General features: G+C 45.4%; 1 protein-coding gene across 4 annotated transcripts in view; it reads left to right on the top strand.

The window, feature by feature from the left end:
• The window catches only part of LOC127002010 (hemicentin-1-like), a 251,350-nt gene that overhangs the window by 136,288 nt on the left and 94,163 nt on the right, over positions 1-20,899 (top strand). For all 4 annotated transcript variants that reach the window (XR_007755636.1, XM_050867330.1, XM_050867331.1 and 1 more), the window contains exons 66-76: positions 2,730-2,811; positions 3,290-3,470; positions 5,133-5,221; positions 6,554-6,672; positions 11,086-11,245; positions 15,265-15,362; positions 15,599-15,755; positions 16,450-16,590; positions 16,900-17,031; positions 18,711-18,874; positions 19,449-19,566. Coding sequence is in view for 3 of the 4 variants with exons in the window: in XM_050867330.1 (XP_050723287.1) it covers positions 2,730-2,811; positions 3,290-3,470; positions 5,133-5,221; positions 6,554-6,672; positions 11,086-11,245; positions 15,265-15,362; positions 15,599-15,755; positions 16,450-16,590; positions 16,900-17,031; positions 18,711-18,874; positions 19,449-19,566 (1,441 nt within the window). In the remaining variant the exon portion in view is untranslated. The remainder of the gene's footprint in view (positions 1-2,729; positions 2,812-3,289; positions 3,471-5,132; positions 5,222-6,553; positions 6,673-11,085; positions 11,246-15,264; positions 15,363-15,598; positions 15,756-16,449; positions 16,591-16,899; positions 17,032-18,710; positions 18,875-19,448; positions 19,567-20,899) is intronic.

Here is a 20,899-nt window from a genome sequence, read left to right as displayed (position 1 = left end):
TCTTTGATATATTGATTTTTGAGTGTAACATAAAAAATAACCTTGTGTTTTAATGTTGATGATCTAAGTATGAAATCTCTTCACCGAAGATATTTCATACCCCGAAGTTTTTTCATACAACACCGGGTGCCTGGGCCACGCATGCGCAGTAGGGAGGAGACAGTTTTTTTTGTTTTTTTTCTGAGAGGCGGAAAAAAGTAGCGATTATCGCTAGTTTGGTTACAAAAGTAATGAAGATACCGATATATATTTAAATAAGTAGTGGATGGCCGATAACCTGATTTTGTTATCAGCGATAAAGTATTGCGATAACTTATCGCAATAACTTATCGCGATAACGCCCTTTGTTAACACGGTAGCAGCGACGGGCCAAATTTGTGGTTTTACCGTGTAGCAGCAACGGGCCAAATTTGTGACATGATATGAACCCCCCAAAATAGATGATGCATAAACTGATCACAAATGCTTTGATATATAATATGAAATGGTTTGTGTGAGGGGTGATTTTTTCTCATTTTTCCCGCTTAGAGGGACCATAAAGAAACATGATCCCCGCTGCTACTGGGTTAAGTCCATTCCATGTATCCACACTCCTGTATGGAAAACTGAACTTCTTTATGTCTTTCCATAGACTTAGACGAAATCTCTTCAGTCTTATGGAAACAGGACGAAATCTTCAAGTTTTAGTGCATACAGCAGGCAGGAGTGTTCTAGAGAGATTTTGGTCGAGGATTCATAAATAGCACCATAAATGAATGATAACTGTAGGATAGTGAAGTCCACGTTTTTTACGATTAGAAACAAGAAATGTGCGTTTAGTTAGCCTACGGCACAACTCCAGCTCAGTTCTCCAGCGCCTAACTAACTTTTAAGCGCACTTAGCTGGGCACTTCCCTCTGTTCTGGATTATCGTATTTCCTCTGTTGTGCCTCCAAGTAAAGGACCTAAGGTTAGGACATCGTTCCCTTCATCCCACCCACAACTGCAACAGAGGGGAGATGATACAAGAGAAGAGACACAGAGAAGAGTGGTGATCGGTGGAAGTTCCAGGAGATTGGCGAGATTTGCAAGAGTATTTTAACGTTAGTTGATTAAATTAATTGAAATTAATCGAAGCTTTTGTTTTTTTTTTTTTATTTTTTTTTTTATAAAATGTTTCCAGTTGGAAGAGGGGAGGGAAGAGAGAGAAGAGGACAAACACATCTGCGCCCTGCACCACCACACCACGTGCACTGCATCACTGCCTGCTGCATGCCCTGCCCGCCTCATCCAGAGGGCATCCCTCCTGAGAGGTATGCCAACTCTGACCCGTGTGCATGGGAAGGCCACTTGACCCGGATTGAGCGCCGCAACAAGTGGTGTGCGTGCAGAACTTCATGGACGCGCAGGGAACTCAAACTTCATAGTGTGGTTGCAGGTTGGCCTTCTTCCCTCGGGTGCTGGCTTCATCGGGTTCTTCCCGACGAGCAGCAGGACCTGACGACGGCCGAGCGGCAGGGGCCGAGGCGGGAGCTGCCAGCGACCAGCGCCGGCGAGGACGCTGGGAGGCGGCCGACGACCAGCCGGGACGCTGGGCCGCGTTGCTCCTCGGTCGTGACGCCGCAGACGGGCTACCTGCTACCTGGCCAACTGCAGGGCTTGCCCAGCAGGAGGAGATGAAGATTGGGTGGAGGAGGAGAGCCCAGCCCTCTGTGATGTTCGCCCTGCTGGTCGAGAGTGTCGCAGGGGAGAGCTGAGGCAGGCAGGCGGGTCCTGGCGACGGCCATCTCCCAATGGCCCCTTGGCGTCCTTCGGGATGTCGCTGTGGGACTCCCTGACCTGCAGGAGGACAGAAGGAGGGCGGGGTTTTTCCTCTCGCCTCCCTTGCCGCTGGCGGGCAGGGGACGGGTTCAGGCACCTCTCCTGGTTCCTGGCGGCCAGAGACCCGACCTTGCAGGGGGGCCAGGAGGCCAACAACCACAACAACACCATCTCCATCCAAGACACTCAACTGTTGCAGGAAGAGGATCGAGGAGGGCAGGAGGGAGGAGGGAGAGCGAGACGGTAGGGGCAAGTAAAGAAAACGGCCGGGCCCACCAGGCCAAAGGGGGCCAAAAAAAGGATTGGATTGTTTGTTCAGATAGAGAGCCAGAAGAAGGCGTGCACGTTTATGGATAGTGACATCGAATTCAACCAAAATAAGTTGTGATTGTATATAAAAATGAATATTTTGCTTTTGTTGAGTAAAATTAAGATGTTTCTGCATGCTTTCCTCAAGTATTAAGTTTCTAATGTGAAAATTAAGTGATTTATTAGATGTTAAAAATTGCACTAAATAAAATAAAAATAAGTAGCTATTTCAAAACTTATAAGATATGCTAAATATTGCTATTGATTCTGAAAATATAAGTGATTATCTCTGCATTTGGTGATGTTTGTGCATCTAGCGTAAAATCTGAGGATTTTATAGCCTTTTAAGTTTTGTTATACTTATATAAAAACAATTAATCTTTTGATACCGCTGCTCATGGAGACTCATATATGCCTAAGGAGGTGCCTGTTTTAGTTTCAGGTCGCTAGCTGCTTTGGTTTTGAAAATATTTAAATTTTAAATTTTGAAAATCGAGAGATTGTGAAGTCTATGGTCTTTCAAACAAGTCCCCTTCCTCAGTTTCTTACTCTGTCCTGGTCCATCAGGCTCCCAGTTATAAGGGAAGGAAACACTGACTTGTCTCTTTTCTCATGACCAGGAAGGTGATGCTGGAAACTACACTTGCCAGGCAGCCAATGTTGCCGGCATGAAGGAGGAAACCTTCTCCCTCCAAGTTCTGGGTAAGTGGTTTGGCTACAGTGGAAGGAAAATACATTACAGGTAGACTCCTTGTATTATGTTTAGACCTCAGAACTTACTCACCTTTGTTTATTTTATTTATTTATATATTTATTTATTTATTTATTTATTTTTTTTTTTTACATCTTCGCCTGTGGCGCTGGTAGGCTTGTTTTTGGAGGGGCCTGATGGTATGGCCCAGCCCGTTGTGGCGCAGGCCAGTGTTTATAGTGGCGCCATCTTGCATTGGCTCATGATGCCCTCCTGGAGCTCATCTTTAATCCTAGAATCTAAAGTCCAGGTTGATAGGTGGTCTTCTGGACAGCATGTGGGTAGTTTTAAGCCACTCGGCGGCGGCTGAAAAATCTCAGCTTGGTGGCACCGGGCGGGGATTGAACTCGCGTCCTCCTGAACGCGGCGCCGTCACGCTGTCGACTCAGCCACTGCCTCCCTATTTACACGCTTTCTTGCTCCATCCAGGCCCCCCGCAGGTGTCTGGGCCCCTGAAGAGCACAGTGTCGGTGCCCAGCGGTCAGCTGATCAGGATTGAGTGTGACGTGGAGGGCAACCCAAAGCCTGATTTCATATGGACCTTCAATGGGGACGAGCTGCTCCCTGACGACAACATCCTCATGGACGACAACATTCTTACAATTGAGCGGTGAGTTGGAATTTATTTTACTGAAGAAGAGTCACAAGTAAGTTCTTGGGTGACATAAGCCTGTACTTTTTAATCGTTTCAGGTTCTCAGTTCGCCCATTTAACCCCTCCGCTGCGATTGGCATGGATTTCGCCTGCACTGGTAGCCTGGTAGCATTTTGTCCCAGGTCTTTCTCTACCTCTGTGGTGGATAGTGGAGTGTTTCCCATGTGGTATTGGTGTGCTAGATTTCTCCTCCCAAGGTGCATAACTTTACATTTTTCATCATTGAATTGTAGCAGCCCCTTTTTGCTCCACTCCTGTAACTTGGTGATGTCTTCTTGTAGGAATTCCGCAGCCAAGGGATTAAAAAGCCTCTCATTGAAGTTCATTGTCGTGGACTGTTTTGTGATTCTGGTGATAGTTTTACATGACCTCTGTACCCTGAACTGGAAAATCACCCATATAAACCCGGCTAATCTTCTCTGTGGCCTTAGGAAATAGTCGTAGTAGGAGCCCGAGACTTTTAAGATATGTGTATGAATGAGGTTTTATAAGCTGACCCAATAATAACAGGTAATACAGATGACCTCAGCAGCAGGGTGGCAGAGTGGTTGGCTGCTAAACTAAAAACTAAAAGGTGCTAATTCTAATATCTGGGCCAGGCAAGACAACCTGAGCTGCTAGTCCTCCAGGCTGTGTCCCTCTTCACCTAGCTACGGGGTCTGGGGCGGTATTCTCAGACGCTGCCACCTCCCAATCAACTACTTCAAAGGGCAAAAAGGAGATCAATTGGGTTTTCATGAGGGGTTTTTCACCTTCATGGTACAGAAGAAGGACCACACTGCCACCAGGGTCATTAAGCTACTCCTGGAAATGCCCAAAACACCTACGAAAGCCTTGTAGTTGCGTGTGCTTGGGCAGTGAAAGGTCTGAGAATATGGTCCCCAGGGTGTCAGTTCAGGAGCTGTGATGTCACCTTCATGCAAACGCAGCTGTGGCACCAATGTGTAGAGCTTGTGCAAGGAAGGTCAAGAGTCTGCCTCACAGGACTGGACTGACAAGCCCTGAAGGTGCTCTAAGGGGACACAGTAATGGTCCCCTTCTGCCTAAGTCCTCACTGTGCACATGCTCCACAAGGAGGATTGAGCCTTTGTAAATCATTGATGCAGGTCAGGTTGGAACACAGGGTAGTGGATAACAGTTTGGTAGATTTAAGTTCAAGAAAGAAACTTATTTGTGGAGTGGATTCATGGAACAAACTTGCTCCCCATGTGGTTAGTGCAGATGCAGTTAAAAGCCAAGTTCAAATGATGTAGTTCTGTCATTGCCAAGGGAAGCACTTGGCCAGCGTGTGCACGGTGGTGGTGTCCTGCTCCTGAGAACACCTCAGGCTCCTCAAGTGTTCTTGACAATCAGTAGTGAATGGTTTTCTTTTCAGTAACCATTGACACACTAAAACTAACACTGAACTAACAGCATTGGACTAAAATACCTCTTCATAATCTCTGAAATGGATGGCTAACATGTTCTGGCTGTTCATCTTAAATGGATATTCAGTTAAGTAAAAGAGGGTAATTTTCAGTAACTTAACAGTATGAATGGAACTTGGGTTATGTATACCTTTTATTTCTTTCTTAAAGTCTTACAAATAGTAAAATAATTTTTTTCACTATCTCCTTAGTGCAAGCCAAGAGCATGCCGGAAATTACCAGTGTGAGGCCATCAACTCCGTGGGCCAGGCAGTGAAGAGCATCAAGCTGCAGGTGACAGGTGAGGGTTTCCTTTCCTTCATCCTCCTCTTCAGACTGTCACTCACACATGTGCAGACAACAAGGCCTGAGGTGATATCCCTCCCACCCTTGATTTTGCCAGGGTAGGTAAGTCACAACTCACACACATGTAGACAACAAGGCCTTACGTGATATCCCTCCCACCCTTGACTTTGCCAGGGTAGGTAAGTCACAACTCACACACGTGTTTGAAACAAGGCCTGACGTGATATCCCTCCCACCCTTGACTTGCCAGGGTAGGTAAGTCACAACTCACACACGTGTTTGAAACAAGGCCTGACGTGATATCCCTCCCACCCTTGACTTTGCCAGGGTAGGTAAGTCACAACTCACACACGTGTTTGAAACAAGGCCTCTGACTGACTCACCCTTGACACCCACACCCGCCCTTAACCCTTGCCAAGAGAGATAAGGAACAACTCACACTAGGGAACAAAGTAAGGGAGAGAGTTTACTGGCCCAGAATAAATACAGTTTTGTATGAACTTTACTTTTGAAATGGCAGTCCTGTATAGTTGATGGCGACAGAGAGAAAGAGACCCCCTCCCACCTTTCTGAGGGAACACAGGATTAGGATACACACTGGACAAGACAAGTTTATTTCATGATTAGTGCAGTGTGTCTTATCATCTCTGTTTGTAGCTCTTTGCCTCTGTGTGTTATGTGTGTACATCCCTGTGTTTATGCGAGGTGCTCAGAATAGAACTCACCACCAAAAGAAGACAGGATTATAAGTACCACCACCACCACCACAAGTGCTCCTTTCTTCTTTGCCAAGAGACAGTGGTCCACATTCTTAAATGTATCAGACTTGCAATACGACTATTTTCCAAGGCTTTCGTAGGAGTTTTGGGCATCTTCAGAGGTAGGTTTATGGTCCTGGTGGTAGTTTAAATTTATTCTGAATCATGAGCCTCAAAAACCACTCATTAGAACCCAACTGATCTCCTTTTTGGCCTTTGGAAATAGCTGATGTGAGACCTGAAAATGTCCAACAACTCCAAGCAGTGAGTTTGCCACCTTGTTAGCAGAGAGAGCAGGCAAGGGAGGCAAGTCAACTTTAGCCTTCCTTGGCGTGGTGTGGGTCAGCAGGTTTAGAAATGTTCACCCTTTCTGTTCTCAACACCTCAATTACTATTTGTTATTCTCTTATATGTGTTGTGTGGTTGACCATATTTAGCATTCACTTTATACTGAACCCAAGTTAGAATTGCTTCACTACATATTAGACTTCACTGTGCAAAGGGTTTTCCTGGACACTATCACAATTACACAGCTATATTGATTTTTTTATTTTTTTATTTTTTTTTAGAGTCCCCCATCATAGCTGGAGGGACAGAAGAGGAAGTGGTCACCGTGCTGGAGGGGGAGCCGGCATTCCTACAGTGTCTGGCGTCAGGTTACCCTGAGCCCAGGATATCATGGTATAAGGTGATTATGAAGTAGAGATACATTGTTTTGGAGCTCCTGAAGGGAAGGGACAGAACACACAAGTTTCCCGCTGCAAAGATCTATAAACTGTCCTTTCCTGCCCAGCTTTCCCCCTTATCCTTCCTTCCTTTTTCATGTTACAAGGTGATTATAAACTGTATCTGCATCACTTTTGAGCTTCTTAAAGGGAAGAGACATAACACAAGAGTTCCCTGCTTCAAAGATCTATAAACTGTCCTTTCCTGCCCAGCTTTCTCCCTCATCCTTTCTTCCTTTTTCGTGTTACAAGGTGATTATAAATTGTATCTATGTTACTCTTGAGCTTCATAAAGGGGAGGGACATAACACAAGAAATACCCACTGCATAGATCTATAAACTGTCCTTTCCTGGCCCAGCTTTCTCCCTTATCCGCTTTTCCTTCCTTTTTTGTGTTACAAGGTGATTATTAACTGTATCTACATCACTTTTGAGCTTTTTAACCCCTCCGCTGCGATTGGCATGGATTTGGCCTTCACTGGTAGCCTGGTAACATATAGTCCCAGGTCTTTCTCTGCCTCTGTGGTGGATAGTGGAGTATTTCCCATGTGGTATTCTTGTGCTGGATATCCCTTCACTGGTAGCCTGGTAACATACACTCCCAGGTCTTTCTCTGCCTCTGTGGTGGATAGTGGAGTGTTTCCCATGTGGTATTAGTGTGCTGGATATCCCTTCACTGGTAGTCTGGTAACATGCACTCCCAGGTGTTTCTCTGCCTCTGTGGTGGATAGTGGAGTGTTTCCCATGTGGTATTAGTGTGCTGGATATCCCTTCACTGGTAGCCTGGTAACATACAGTCCCATGTCTTTCTCTGCCTCTGTGGCGGATAGTGGAGTGTTTCCCATGTGGTATTGGTGTGCAGGATATCCCTTCACTGGTAGCCTGGTAACATACACTCCCAGGTCTTTCTCTGCCTCTGTGGTGGATAGTGGAGTGTTTCCCATGTGGTATTGGTGTGCTGGATATCCCCTCCCAAGGTGCAGGACTTTACATTTTTCTTCATTGAATTGCAGCAGCCACTTTTTGTTCCACTCCTGTAGCTTGGTGAGGTCTTCTGGTAGGAAATCCACAGTCAAGGGGTTAAAGGGAAGGGACATAACACCAGAGTTCCCTGTTACAAAGATCTATCTCTTATCTGAATTCTGTCATTTCTTATCGTAGTTTTCTCTCTCACCCAGATGTTGTCCTCTCCTGCCCCTGTTCTCTCTCATCCATTCTTCCTTTCTCTGTGATGTACTAAAAAATTGTCTCCCTGTTTGACGTGGATTCTTTTCAAACTAATTTTTTTTTATTCCTGTAAATCCTCTCGTCACCTTGTTCTTCGCCATTCTCTCCGTGTTGCCAGTGACCTGTGTTGGACGCCCTGCACCTCTTCAAAGCGTCCTCCTGCACCTCCGCCAGGCATGCCAAACACTGTACAGGTTTCCATATCTTTTAACTTCCCGCATTCTTTTTCAGCAGATAAACACACGGGTTCTCAACATGCAAATTCCTTTATTCTCTGTCCATATGTCATGTCCATACGAGGCTGTTCTCAAGGAAATTAGCATAGCTCTTCTCATTGTCAGTTTCAGATGGATAGTTAAGTCTTTAAGTACCATGCTGGGTGTTGTTTCTCATAAAATTCTCAGCCACTCCAGGTTGTTTAAACATTGACAGTAAATAGGTAAGATCAGTGGGGCATCCTGGTTCTTTGAGAGAGGAGATTGTCTCTTGCTAGACGTGTGTCATCAAGGCGTGTAACCCCGTGAGTCACTTCCTGGCACTAGTATTTTCATTGTCAAAAAACCTTTTAACCCGTAAAGCGTCGGCAAATATGACACCTTGTGATTTCGCCAATGTCGGCCACATCTTGGATCTTTTTTCTTGGTGAAACCAGTCTTAAATGATGTGAAAGGAATAGAAATGACAGTCATTGCACCCAGAGCTGACTGGAAGTGGTGTTATGGCACACAAGATGTTCCGCGCTAGAGTTAGCGGCTTAGCAATACCTTAAAGTTTTTTCGCTTCCTCTTTTTTTCACACTTGGAGCAATGCGTTGGGGACGTGCATAACATCATTACTGTGTTGAGAGGAACACATCATGTCATATTTTAGCTTCAAGAAATTATACAGTCATGAAAAGAGAGAGAGAGAGAGAGAGAGTTTGTATCTAAAAATCAGATCGATCACAGCCACCAGATACTCCGTGTGAGTGTTGCCTTTCAGAGTGCGAATATTTTTTTAATAATATGTAGTATTTGTTTTCCATACTACAAAACAAAAGGCATATCATAATTCATACTGTACAAGGTTTCACAACCACAACACAACACGCACCAAAAAACTGTAGAAATGGGGAGAGTAAATAATGGAGATTAGACAGTGTTCACATTAGCGGGGTCAAAGCGCCACAAGGCAACTACCACCAAAAGAATTTCAGCAGAAACCGATACAAAAATTAAAATTAATAAAAAAAAATAGACAATATTCATGTTAGCAGGGTTAGGAGGCAGCATACACGGTGCATGGAATGTATGAGAGCAGTGTGTGGAGACGTTTTGAGGACGTAATTTATCAGGAAAGGATGGGAGGAGGCCAATGTATCTCACACGTCTCCGACGCTGTAATGTCTGAGAGCGGCCGACGTATCTCTTACATCTCTGATGCTTTACGGGTTAAGAAACAAATAATTATCAGCCTCTAGAGCGGCACCACTCTTTGCCCCTGAGGTTGCCATTACCAGTGTAGCGGGGGTTTGTTACTCGCTACATCCCCTTTTGACGACCACTATGGTTGTGATGGTATGTGGTAGCGTGGTAGTCGTCTCCATTCCCGAGCGCTGGTCCCGGATGGTAAGGCTTCAGGACAAGTGAACACTCGTTCCAAGGTTTGTGACCAGAAGGGCGTTACTTGTGTGATTAATTATGGAAGGTGGGAGGATTTCCGTGAGACAGCATTAAAAAACTGGATGGTGATAATGTACTATGGGGGGGGGGGGGGGGGGGGATTTGTGTAAGGGTTCAGTAATCTCAAATGAGCAGCAAAACAGGCTCCAAATGAATCACTCACAGTAAGGTTGTATATAAATATGTATTTAATTTCATTTTTTCAAAGGTTAGCGGAGTACTAAAAAAAATGACTGACTGACAGGCTGTATGCCTCTAATCTATCTAGCTACCGGCACAAGGGAGATTTGGGGAATACACTTAATGCTTAGCTCTGGTTGCTGGAGGAGGAGAAGCAGGAGCTGGCATGAGTGTCGGGCTCGGCAGGGGACGTCCACGATGGGAAAGGGGCGGTCCTGGTGATGGACAGACGGGCGCCGCTTGATGTGGAGAGGGAGCAGCTCGGGTGGTGTGAAGAGGCGGGCGCTCGTCGTGATGTAGGGAGCAGCTTGGGGCAGTGGTATATCGGCCACCAGGACAGTCGAGGGGCAGGTTACCCCGCCATACAAGTTCCCATCCTGTAGTCCGTCTCACACAGCAGGCCGTGGGTGGTTTTTCGGGGGGGGCTGAGTGGAGAGATGGACACCTCTCTCACTCAACTCCAACTCGCTGCCTTTCTTGCTTCCTGCTGCTCGTCTCCTGACTAGCCCGCCTCACACAGCAGGCCGTGGGTGGTGTGTGGGTCGGGGGCTGAGTGGAGAGATGGACACCTCTCTGACCAGCCCGCTTCTCTGTTTTCTCACTGCCGCTCCTTGCTGTAGGGGTGTTCGTCTCCTCACGTCTCCCAAGCTTGTCTCCTGCTGCAGTGGTGCTTGTCTCCTCACGTCTCCCAAGCTTGTCTCTTCACTCCTTCTCACTGGCCCGTGGGTCTCCTTGCCCTCACCTTCTCGCCTCTGCTCCTCGTTAAGCTCCTCCCCCTTCTTCACGTGACTCCCTCTCGGCATTACAATCAAACCCTACCTATCTAACTAACTAGTTATTAGTTTCTTTTGGGGGGGGGTTCGAGGCTTTGAGATGAGGGATTTCAGTAACTCTCGTTCATGATATTTACTCATTCGCTCGCCGTGTTATCTTCTCATAACCTTTTACGCACTTACATTCCTTAGCCACCCATTCACTCTTTCACTCATTCACTCTTTCACTCATCCACGCTCCCACTTGCTCACACTTACTCTGTCACTCACTGACTTACTCACATTCTCTTTCACTCACATTCGGACCGTTACACCAGTGTTGGGCCAACCATTCAGCAACACAAGCATTGGCCAGAGCCTCTGCAGCAGCCAGGGGCCAGGCCAACAAAAACAAATCACAAGGTAGATAGAAATGGTGTACAAGGTCTGGGGCCAAAACCAAGTCCTGCTGAGGGTGCCCACAGTCCAGGACCACCACTGCTAGCTGTTTGTCAAGGATTGCATGTTTGAAATTTTTTATCTCCCTTTGAGACAGGAGGAGGAGGGAGAGTGGCTGCCGGAGCAGCTGGAGGTGTCCCAGGGTGAGCAGGACTTGGTGATCCAGGAGGCTCGGCAGGAGGACGCTGGCCTCTACACCTGCGTGGCGTCCAACTCGGTTGGCAGCAACACCCGGCAGTATGTGCTTCAGGTTCTAGGTGAGCACACTCTGGGCTCCGAGCTGCTGCACTTCTTTACTGTCTTGATACAGTGACTGATACTTCCATTTCTTCTTCTTTTTTTTCTTTTTCTTCTTCTTTTTCTTTTTCTTTTTCTTCTTTTTCTTTTTCATTTTCTTCTTCTTTTTCTTCTTCTTCTTTTTTTCTTCTTCTTCTTCTTTTTCTTCTTCTTCTTCTTCGTTGTTTCTAGTCCCTGTTCTCCCATTCTTGGAGTGGGACTTGCAATGATCCTCCTCCATCTTGCTCAGTCCAGTGCTAATCCTTCCTCTATTTCTAGTTCCATTTCATCCTCTAAAACATAAAGCTGTAATTGATTGTTGAATATATTCTGAAGCGAAAGTAAAAGAAAATTGCACACAGAGAAAGTTAAAGACACTCAAATAAGCATGAAAATACTTCTACACATCAACATATTTAGCTTTAATATGTCCTTGGGTAGGCTAGAGCAGTCCCCTCTCAAGACACACACACACACACACACACACACACACACACACACACACACATGGACTTATTAAGTGGCTGGAGGACTTCCTAACTAACAGGGAAATGAGGACAATTATCAAGGACAAGGTTTCCAACTGGTGCCCAGTGAGGAGTGGGGTCCCACAAGGTTCAGTGCTGGCACCAATAATGTTTGCTGTTTATATAAATGATATGGTGGATGGAGTGACCAGCTATGTGAGTTTGTTTGCAGATGATGCAAAGCTATTGAGACGAGTCAATGATGTGAAAGACTGTGAGGCATTGCAGAGGGACCTGGACAAAATATGGGAGTGGAGTGGTACATGGCAGATGGAATTCAACCTTGGGAAATGTAAAAAAATAGAGTTTGGTAGGAGTGGTAGAAGATGTGAATACAATTATAAGATGGGAAGTGAGATAATATGCAGAGGAGTGGAAGAAAAAGATTTGGGAGTGACTGTCTCAGAGAACATGTCACCGGACAAGCACATCAACAGGATAATGGGACAAACTATGAATTTGCTGAGGAACATAAGGATGGCATTTGTGTATTTGGACGAAGAGATGATGAAGAAAATAATAGTTACAATGATAAGGCCAAGGTTGGAGTATGCAGCAGTGGTCTGGTCTCCTCATGAAAAGAAGAACATAAGAAAGCTGGAAAGAGTACAGAGAGCGGCAACTAAGATGGTACTGGAACTTAGGGATCGGACTTATGAGGAGAGACTCAATAGCATGGGGCTCACAACCCTGGAGAGAAGAAGAGAAAGAGGAGACCTGATAGCGGTGTACAGGGTGGTGAGCGGGGTGGAGAATCTGGACAGAGAGGACCTGTGTGTGTGGAACAAGAGAGAAATGAGAGGACATGGAAAGAAGTTGAGGGCGACCACGTGTAGGCGAGATGTGAAAAAGTTTAGCTTCCCAAACAGAAGCATTGAGCTATGGAATGGACTGGAGGAGGAGGTGGTTTGTGCAAGAAACATTCATGATTTTAAGGAAAAGTTGGATAAGAGAGGATATGGAGATGGGACAGCGCGAGCGTAGCTCTTTTCCCGTATGTCACAACTAGGTAAAACTAGGTAAATACACACACACACACACACACACACTAGGATTACCACTAGGAACACAAGAGGACATAGTAAAAAATTGAGGAAGGGAAGATGCTTGAGAGACATAAAGAAATATAGCTTTCCACAAAGAAATATAGAGGTTTGGAACAGACTAAGTGAGGATGTAGTATCGGCGAGGAGTGTGCAAAGCTTTAAAGAAAAGTTGGATAAATGCAGATACGGAGACAGGATCACATGAGCGTAAAGCCCAGGCCCTGTAAAACTACAACTAGGTAAATACAACTAGGTAAATACACATACTAAGTGAGGAAGTAGTATCGGTGGAGAGTGTGCACAACTTTTAAGAAAAACTAGACAAGTACAGATACGGAGACGAGACCACACGAGCGTAAGCCCAGGCCCTGTAAAATTACAACTAGGTAAATACACTCACACTCACACAAGAAAGTTAAACTATAGTCTTAGTAATGCAAAGAAAGAGCAAAATATGAAGTACTTATACAAGATGATTTATCATCAGAGAAGCACATAGACAGGACCACTCAGACATATACAGACCAATATGAATTACCTTTGGCTTAATAGACCAGTGTGGCACATGGGAAATCATTAGTCTCCCCACCTGAAGAAAGTCATTGGTGTTAGAAAGAGCACAGACAACAGAGATGAAGCTTCTGGTTTAGTTACTTGAATAACTTTTTTTTCTTTTTACATTTGATATATATTGTCAGTTTTCCGCCTCTTGAATTCTGCCGCAGTGTTGCAATTCTTTTTATCTTCCATTGATATTTTCATGGTGACTGCTCTTGTGAACTTGGCTTGGCTGCACACAACCTCCTAGTCTTGCTCATCCCTGTCCTGTCCAAATCCCTAATGCAAGACTTAACCAGCATCTTTCTATCTTCTATCTTCCTATCTAACCAGCATCTTTCTGTCTTCTATCTTCCTATCTAACCAGCATCTTTCTATCTTCCATTGATATTTTCATGGTGACTGCTCTTCTGAACTTGTTAACTGCATGCCTGCCCCCTCCCTTGGCTGGACACAACTTTCTACTCTTGCTCATCCCTGTCCTGTCAAAATCCCTTATGCAAGACTTAACCAGCATCTTTCTACCTTCCATCAATATTTTCATGGTGACTGCTCTTCTGAACTTGTTAACTTCATGCCTCCCCCCCTCCCATGGCTGCACACAACCTCCTAGTCTTGCTCATCCCTGTCCTGTCCAAATCCCTTATGTAAGACTTAACCAGCATCTTTCTATCTCCCATCAGTATTTTCATGGTGACTGCTCTTCTGAACTTCCTAACTGCATGCCTCCCTCTCTCCTATGGCCCCACTACACATGCCTCTAGCTCATCCCTATCCTGTCCTAATCCCTTATGCATGAGTTAACCAGCATCTTCATTCTTTCATCCCTTCCACTGGTAAACTCCTCCTCCTTCTGTACCTCCTCCTGCCTATGACCTCTTTCATGAGGAGAGAATCAAGACACTTCACCCAGAATTTGACCTCTCTTTTGTCCTCTCATTTTCTCTTTCACTGGAGGAGCACTCAGTGACCTTTTTTGTTGATTTTTGAGCACCCAGTGACCTTTTTGTTGATTTTTGAGCACCCAGTGACCTTTTTGTTGATTTTTGAGCACTCAGTGACCTTTTTTGTTGATTTTTGAGCACTCAGTGACCTTTTTGTTGATTTTTGAGCACCCAGTGACCTTTTTGTTGATTTTTGAGCACTCAGTGACCTTTTTGTTGATTTTTGAGCACTCAGTGACCTTTTTGTTGATTTTTGAGCACTCAGTGACCTTTTTGTTGATTTTTGAGCACTCAGTGACCTTTTTTGTTGATTTTTGAGCACTCAGTGACCTTTTTGTTGATTTTTGAGCACTCAGTGACCTTTTTGTTGATTTTTGAGCACTCAGTGACCTTTTTTGTTGATTTTTGAGCACTCAGTGACCTTTTTGTTGATTTTTGAGCACTCAGTGACCTTTTTTGTTGATTTTTGAGCACCCAGTGACCTTTTTTGTTGATTTTTGAGCACCCAGTGACCTTTTTGTTGATTTTTGAGCACCCAGTGACCTTTTTTGTTGAATTTTGAGCAACCAGTGACCTTATTGTTGATTTTTGAGCACCCAGTGACCTTTTTCGTTGATTTTTGAGCACTCAGTGACCTTTTTGTTGATTTTTGAGCACTCAGTGATCTTATTTGTTGATTTTTGAGCACCCAGTGACCTTTTTTGATGATTTTGAGCACCCAGTGACCTTTTTTGTTGATTTTTGAGCACCCAGTGACCTTTTTTGTTGATTTTTGAGCACCCAGTGACGTTTTTTGTTGATTTTTGAGCACCCAGTGACCTTTTTTGTTGTTTTTTGTTCATATTCCCCTGAGCTGCCTCCCTTGATGTAAAAGATATATGGATTTAATTTGTATCTAAGCACAGCACTTCAATGTCGTCCTCAGTGAAGCCGGAACTTGTGGAAGCCGAGGACGAGGTGAAGGCCGTGGCCGGGGACATTGTGACGCTGCTCTGCTCCTTCTCCGGACACCCCCAGCCGCAGGTGTGGGAAGCCTGCTCTCTCGTCTCTCGACTCTCTCTCTCTCTCTCTCTCTCTCTCTCTCTCTCTCTCTCTCTCTCTCTCTCTCTCTCTCTCTCTCTCTCTCTCTCTCTCTCTCTCTCTCTCTCTCTCTCTCTCTCTCTCTCTCTCTCTCTCCCCCCTCATAAAATAGTCGGTAATATTTCTTTCCCTCGATGCCGGCAATAATTGATGTGCTACTTTCCTTTTGCTGGATCAAGGTGAGCTGGTACTTTGAGGGGGAGCCACTGGGGGATGTGCTGGCCTCGGGAGCCCTGCGCCTCTCCCCTGTGCACCCCAGCCAGATGGGCAACTACACGTGCCTGGCTGAGAACGAGGCCGGCCAGGCGAGCCACGGCCTTTACCTCACAGTACACAGTAAGATGTAACGGTGCTTGTCCTCGGTTGGCATGTTTGTCTGCTGATGCAAACCATCAACAACTTTGTGATCCAAAACTCTCTTTGAGCTTTTATTGAAATCTTCTTATGGATTTTCTGACACCAGATTATCTGTAGTCTGAATCAGGGTGTTTACACTAAGAGGTTGCGTTTAACTGAATAGCTTGGGAATATACAGCACTTAAAGACATGTAACCTTCTAGACCTGCTTGGAGTGCAAAGCTCCCCATATTGTTGCCTCCATGGCACTGCACATTGCACCAGACAGTGCTGTAGAAGTGTCAAGGATGAGTGCCATGCCTGGCAACAGTGTCACAGTCAGCAGGCAGGCAACACACATACAAATCAATACATATACTATTTGTAAATATAAACAGGTAAATACAAGCCTCACAGATACATTTTTGCCCTCCCTGTCCTTAGCAGCCTGTCTGTTAGCTCACCAGACATTTATGTCTCCTCATGATACTTACCTTTCTGTGTGTGCTGAGCACGAGAAGAGACAAGTTTTCCAAGGCACTTAACACAGTCTGGCTGCCAGGCATCCCACACCATCAGCACTGATTTAAAGCAATGATATGAGAGGTACTTTTTATACATGTAATTTGCTTGGATGGACTGTAATGGAAAATATCTTTTTATAGAAGATTTTAAAATATTGTAATTTCCACAGCACCTCCCTCCGTTGAAGTTGAGGAAAAGCGAGTTGTCGTCCTCAACGGAACAGCCGTGACGCTGCCCTGCCGTGTTGAGGGCTTCCCGGCGCCCAGCGTCAGGTGGCTGCGGGGCCACCAGGTGATCAGCCTCAGCTCAGGTATGGCAGCCTCGTCGCGCCTGGTTGTTATGGAGTTGATCTGTGCAGTATTATGACGGGACTCTGAAGGAGCGGCATTTACAGACATGATGCAACAGATTCATGAGTCTCCATCCTTACATCAATACAACACCTAAACACTTGCTCACAACCATCACGGTGCCACAACCATGTAGAGGAAAATATGAACATGATCATGCTGCTGTGATGAAGATACAAGACACCCTTCCATATTGTATTTATGGATAAGTCAAACTTGCAGCCTTGCTTGTGCCACCAAGGTTATCTGACTTTTCTAAACTTTTTCAGGAGCCTTTGAGGTGAGAGGTGACGGGTCGCTGCACCTGCCTGCTGTGTCCCCCTCCTTGGCGGACACCTACGTGTGCACCGGCCAGAACCCGGCCGGCCTGGCCTCCGACCACGTCCAGCTGGTGGTGCAAGGTGAGGCTCAGCGCTGGGGGAGGGTCTGGGAGGGAGTTGTTAGGAGCAGGTCTCTCAACATTTCATGGACATGCAGAAATATTAATTATTAGTAAAGGTATGTTTTAAAGACAGCATGACCACTGCCAGTGACATTATATGTTCAGTGCTGTTTGTTTGTTTGTTTGTCCTGTTTGTTTATTTGTCTGTTAATAGTATTACACAATCTCCCAGCCTGTTTTCATGACACTTGGTAGCATTGTTCAGCCTTGGCCAACAAAGAACAAAGAAAGTCCTGGAAACATCTCATAAAAACTGCCTGAGTGATGTCGAGTGAAGGAAGACTGACTCACTGAGTGACTGAGCCAGGACGGCCATGTGGACACTCCTCCAGTGCCTCAGGGCAGGCCATGAGTGTGTCCAGCTGGTGCAGGGGGGCTGGTGGGGGTGCAGTCCAGGCCATAAGGGCATGGATTTTTGCTGCCCACTGGGGTAGCTTTGGCAATAAAAGCTGACTGGTTGCATGGTGTCAACCGTCTTCTAAACAAGAGTGTGGGGAGCATGGTGGATGCCTTCACTTAGGAACACTGCTTCCAGTGTTGTCCGTCTGTCTATCTGCCTTGAGAGCAGTATGTAAGTGACTCCACTCATACCTCTGTTTCCCACTCCCTGTTTTCTTATTCGCATGATTTATATTATTAAACAGACTTTGGTGACAGTGCCTGTACTTTCAAGACAATCTAAAAGAGGCTTTGCCAGATGGAGCAGTTGAGATTTTGAGGCACTGAAGTGCACTTAAGTTCCTTCTGCCCTAATGATAAATAATGGAAAGGTCAAAGGTTAACCCCCTTGACTGCAGATTTCCTACAAGAAGACCTCACCAAGCTACAGGGATGGAACAAAAAGTGGCTTCTACAATTCAATGAAGAAAAATGTAAAGTCCTGCACCTTGGGAGGGGATATCCAGCATACCAATACCATGCTCCACTATCCATCACAGAGGCAGAGAAAGACCTGGGAGTATATGTTACCAGGCTACCATTGAAGGCCAAATCCATGCCAATCACAGCGGACAGGTTAAGGACTCTAGCATCCAGCCTCGTGCAGTTTAATTCCTGCTGTGTTGGATATTTGGTAGATGAAGCAATATAGTGTAGAGTCATCAGCATGTGAGTGGACAGGACACCAGTTTTAGAGATTAATAGGTAATAATTAAAAGAGAGTGGCTGATAGAACACAGCCTTGCATGACAGCACTCCCAGAGGTTTAGAAGTAGAACAGTGACCTTCCACTACAGACTGCAGCAGAATTAGAATGTCCATGAAGGAAGGTAGAGATCAAAGTACAGAGACAGAGTCCACAGCAGAAATAGAAATCAAAGCAAAGACCTCTCAAGTGTTTCTCCTTAACCCGGTAGCAGCGACGGGCCAAATTTGTGGCTTTACCGTGTAGCAGCGACAGGCTAAATTTGTGCCATGATTTAAACCCCCCAAAATAGATGATACATAATCTGATCACAAATGCTTTGATATATATTATGAAATGGTTTGTGTGAGGGGTGATTTTTTGTTCATTTTTCTCACTTGGGGGGACCATTAAGAAACATGATCCCCACTGCTACTGTGTTAATATTTTTGAGCGAGAGGAGGCACCACAGAATGAGCCACGTGACAACACTTGCTTTGCTGCTTTCGTTCCAGAGCCTCCGGTGATAGCGGCCAACGAACAGTCTGAGGTGCAGGTCACGGTGGGTCAGGAGGCCAGCCTTGTGTGCGAGGTGTCTGGTGTTCCCCTCCCCACCCTCACCTGGGCCCGGCCTGACATGGGCCACACCCCCGTCACCCCAGAGGACCCGCGCATCAAGGTACACGGTCTTGGCGGGACGACCATTATGCATCTGAGGCTCTTTTAGGAATGATCAGGTTCTGCATCCTCTGCATCATGGTGACCGTGTCTCTATTTACATTTTACGAACTACTGTTTTGTTGTTTAATATGTTTTCTGCTGACCATGAAATCTCTTTGGAAACCTTAGGACACAGCATGGAGATCAAAACAAGTGTGAAAATAGCAATAAAATGTGTAAACCTGCACAGTCGTGGGCAACAACGTTGCTTGCCAGATACATGACTGAACTGTTTGACCTCACAAACATTATAAAACTCAGCGCTGATGTGTCGTGGGGTCAAGGCATCTCGCAGCCAAGACTGCTAGGCATTCATTGTAGCAGTTCCATTCATTGTTCATTGTAAGATCTTGATTTTATCACTAAAAACAGTTCTTGTAGCACAATTCATAGTAACATTGGTTTATTTAAGCATAACTCAATGTATGTATTTTTTGTTCTGAATACTCTCCATTCATGTCCAGAAAACACACACATTTTATTTGTTTTTTATTCATTCAGAGAGGTATGTGACTCTAACTCTGCATTTTCAGGTGTCCGGCCGGCATCTTGTTATTTCCAGCGTGGCGCTGGAGGACGCCGGCAGCTACGAGTGCACCGCCCACAACCCGGCCGGCCATGCCAGCACTCGCTTCCTCCTCACTGTTAACTGTAGGTTCTGTGGCAGTTGTCTAGCGTGTGGCGGGAAGTTTGTTTTCAGACATTCTGCTTGTCAGAGCTTTTGAGTCTGTAAATCCAGAGGTAATTAAAGGGAACCACATGTACAGTAGTAAAAGTAAGAATGAGAGAAAAATTGGAATTAAAAGGGAATGTTATAGAAAAAATGGTTGGGAAGGAATGGCAAGGGAGAGACTGCATGACTGGCTGTATGAAGGGTGAAGGTGAAGGGTGAGAAGGGAAAAGAAGGAACAGAACATTGGAGGAGTGAGTGAGGTGCTGGGGGCTGGGAGTATGGAGTGAAGGTGAAGGATGGGAAGGGAAAAGAAGGAACAGAACATTGCAGGAGTGACGGAGGTGCTGGGGGTGGGAGTATGGAGTGAAGGTGAAGGATGGGAAGGGAAAAGAAGGAACAGAACATTGGAGGAGTGAGTGAGGTGCTGGGGGCTGGGAGTATGGAGTGAAGGTGAAGGATGGGAAGGGAAAAGAAGGAACAGAACATTGGAGGAGTGAGTGAGGTGCCGGGGGTGAAAGTTCTTTGTCCAGGGCCACTGAGGGAGTATTTGTATGTAAGGAAGAGGAAGCAAAGGAAACAATTGGGAGGTGGATCAGATGAAAGAGAAGAAGAGGAAGAAGAAGACTTACAAGAATATATTAGAGAAATGCTCCAGAGAGAGAGAGAGAGAGAGAGAGAGAGAGAGAGAGAGAGAGAGAGAGAGAGACACAGATTTACATAGAAAATCAGACCACACAGACCCCATGGTTCAGACTTGGTGGTCTGTCCTTAAACCTAAGTGATTTTACATTAATCAGAAGACTCCAAAACGTTGCATTTCTACTCTAGTTGATATTAAGTTGAAGACAGAGACAGAGACAGAGAGAGAGAGAGAGAGAGAGAGAGAGAGAGAGAGAGAGAGAGAGAGAGAGAGAGAGAGAGAAAGCATTGAGCATTTTGAGGTAGTACATTAACCATATTAAAAAAATGGATGGGGAAAAAAATGAGAAAGTTCTGGATGAGTTATATTGTCAAGAAAAGCACAAAGGAAAATTCAAGTGGTGCCCGGGTGTGCTTCAGGAATGGGAGTGAGTAAATCTATAATCAGGTTTCCCAAATGATTAATATTGAGAGAGAGAGGGGAAGGAATTTATAAGGCCGAAAAAAGACATATGGGTCGGTATTCTAAGACACATCTGCCTCTGCCTCTCACACCAACTATTTCCATAGGCCTAAAAAGAAATAAATGGGGTTCTAATGAGTGTTTCCTTGGGTTCAGAGTACAGAAGAGGGGCCAAACTGCCACCAGGGTCATAAAGCTACCCCTGGCAA

The sequence above is a fragment of the Eriocheir sinensis genome, chromosome 22 (assembly GCF_024679095.1).
Source record: "Eriocheir sinensis breed Jianghai 21 chromosome 22, ASM2467909v1, whole genome shotgun sequence".
NCBI lineage: Eukaryota > Metazoa > Arthropoda > Malacostraca > Decapoda > Varunidae > Eriocheir > Eriocheir sinensis.
Note: the sequence above shows the minus strand (reverse complement) of the source record. Positions and strands in the feature narration are given on the sequence as shown.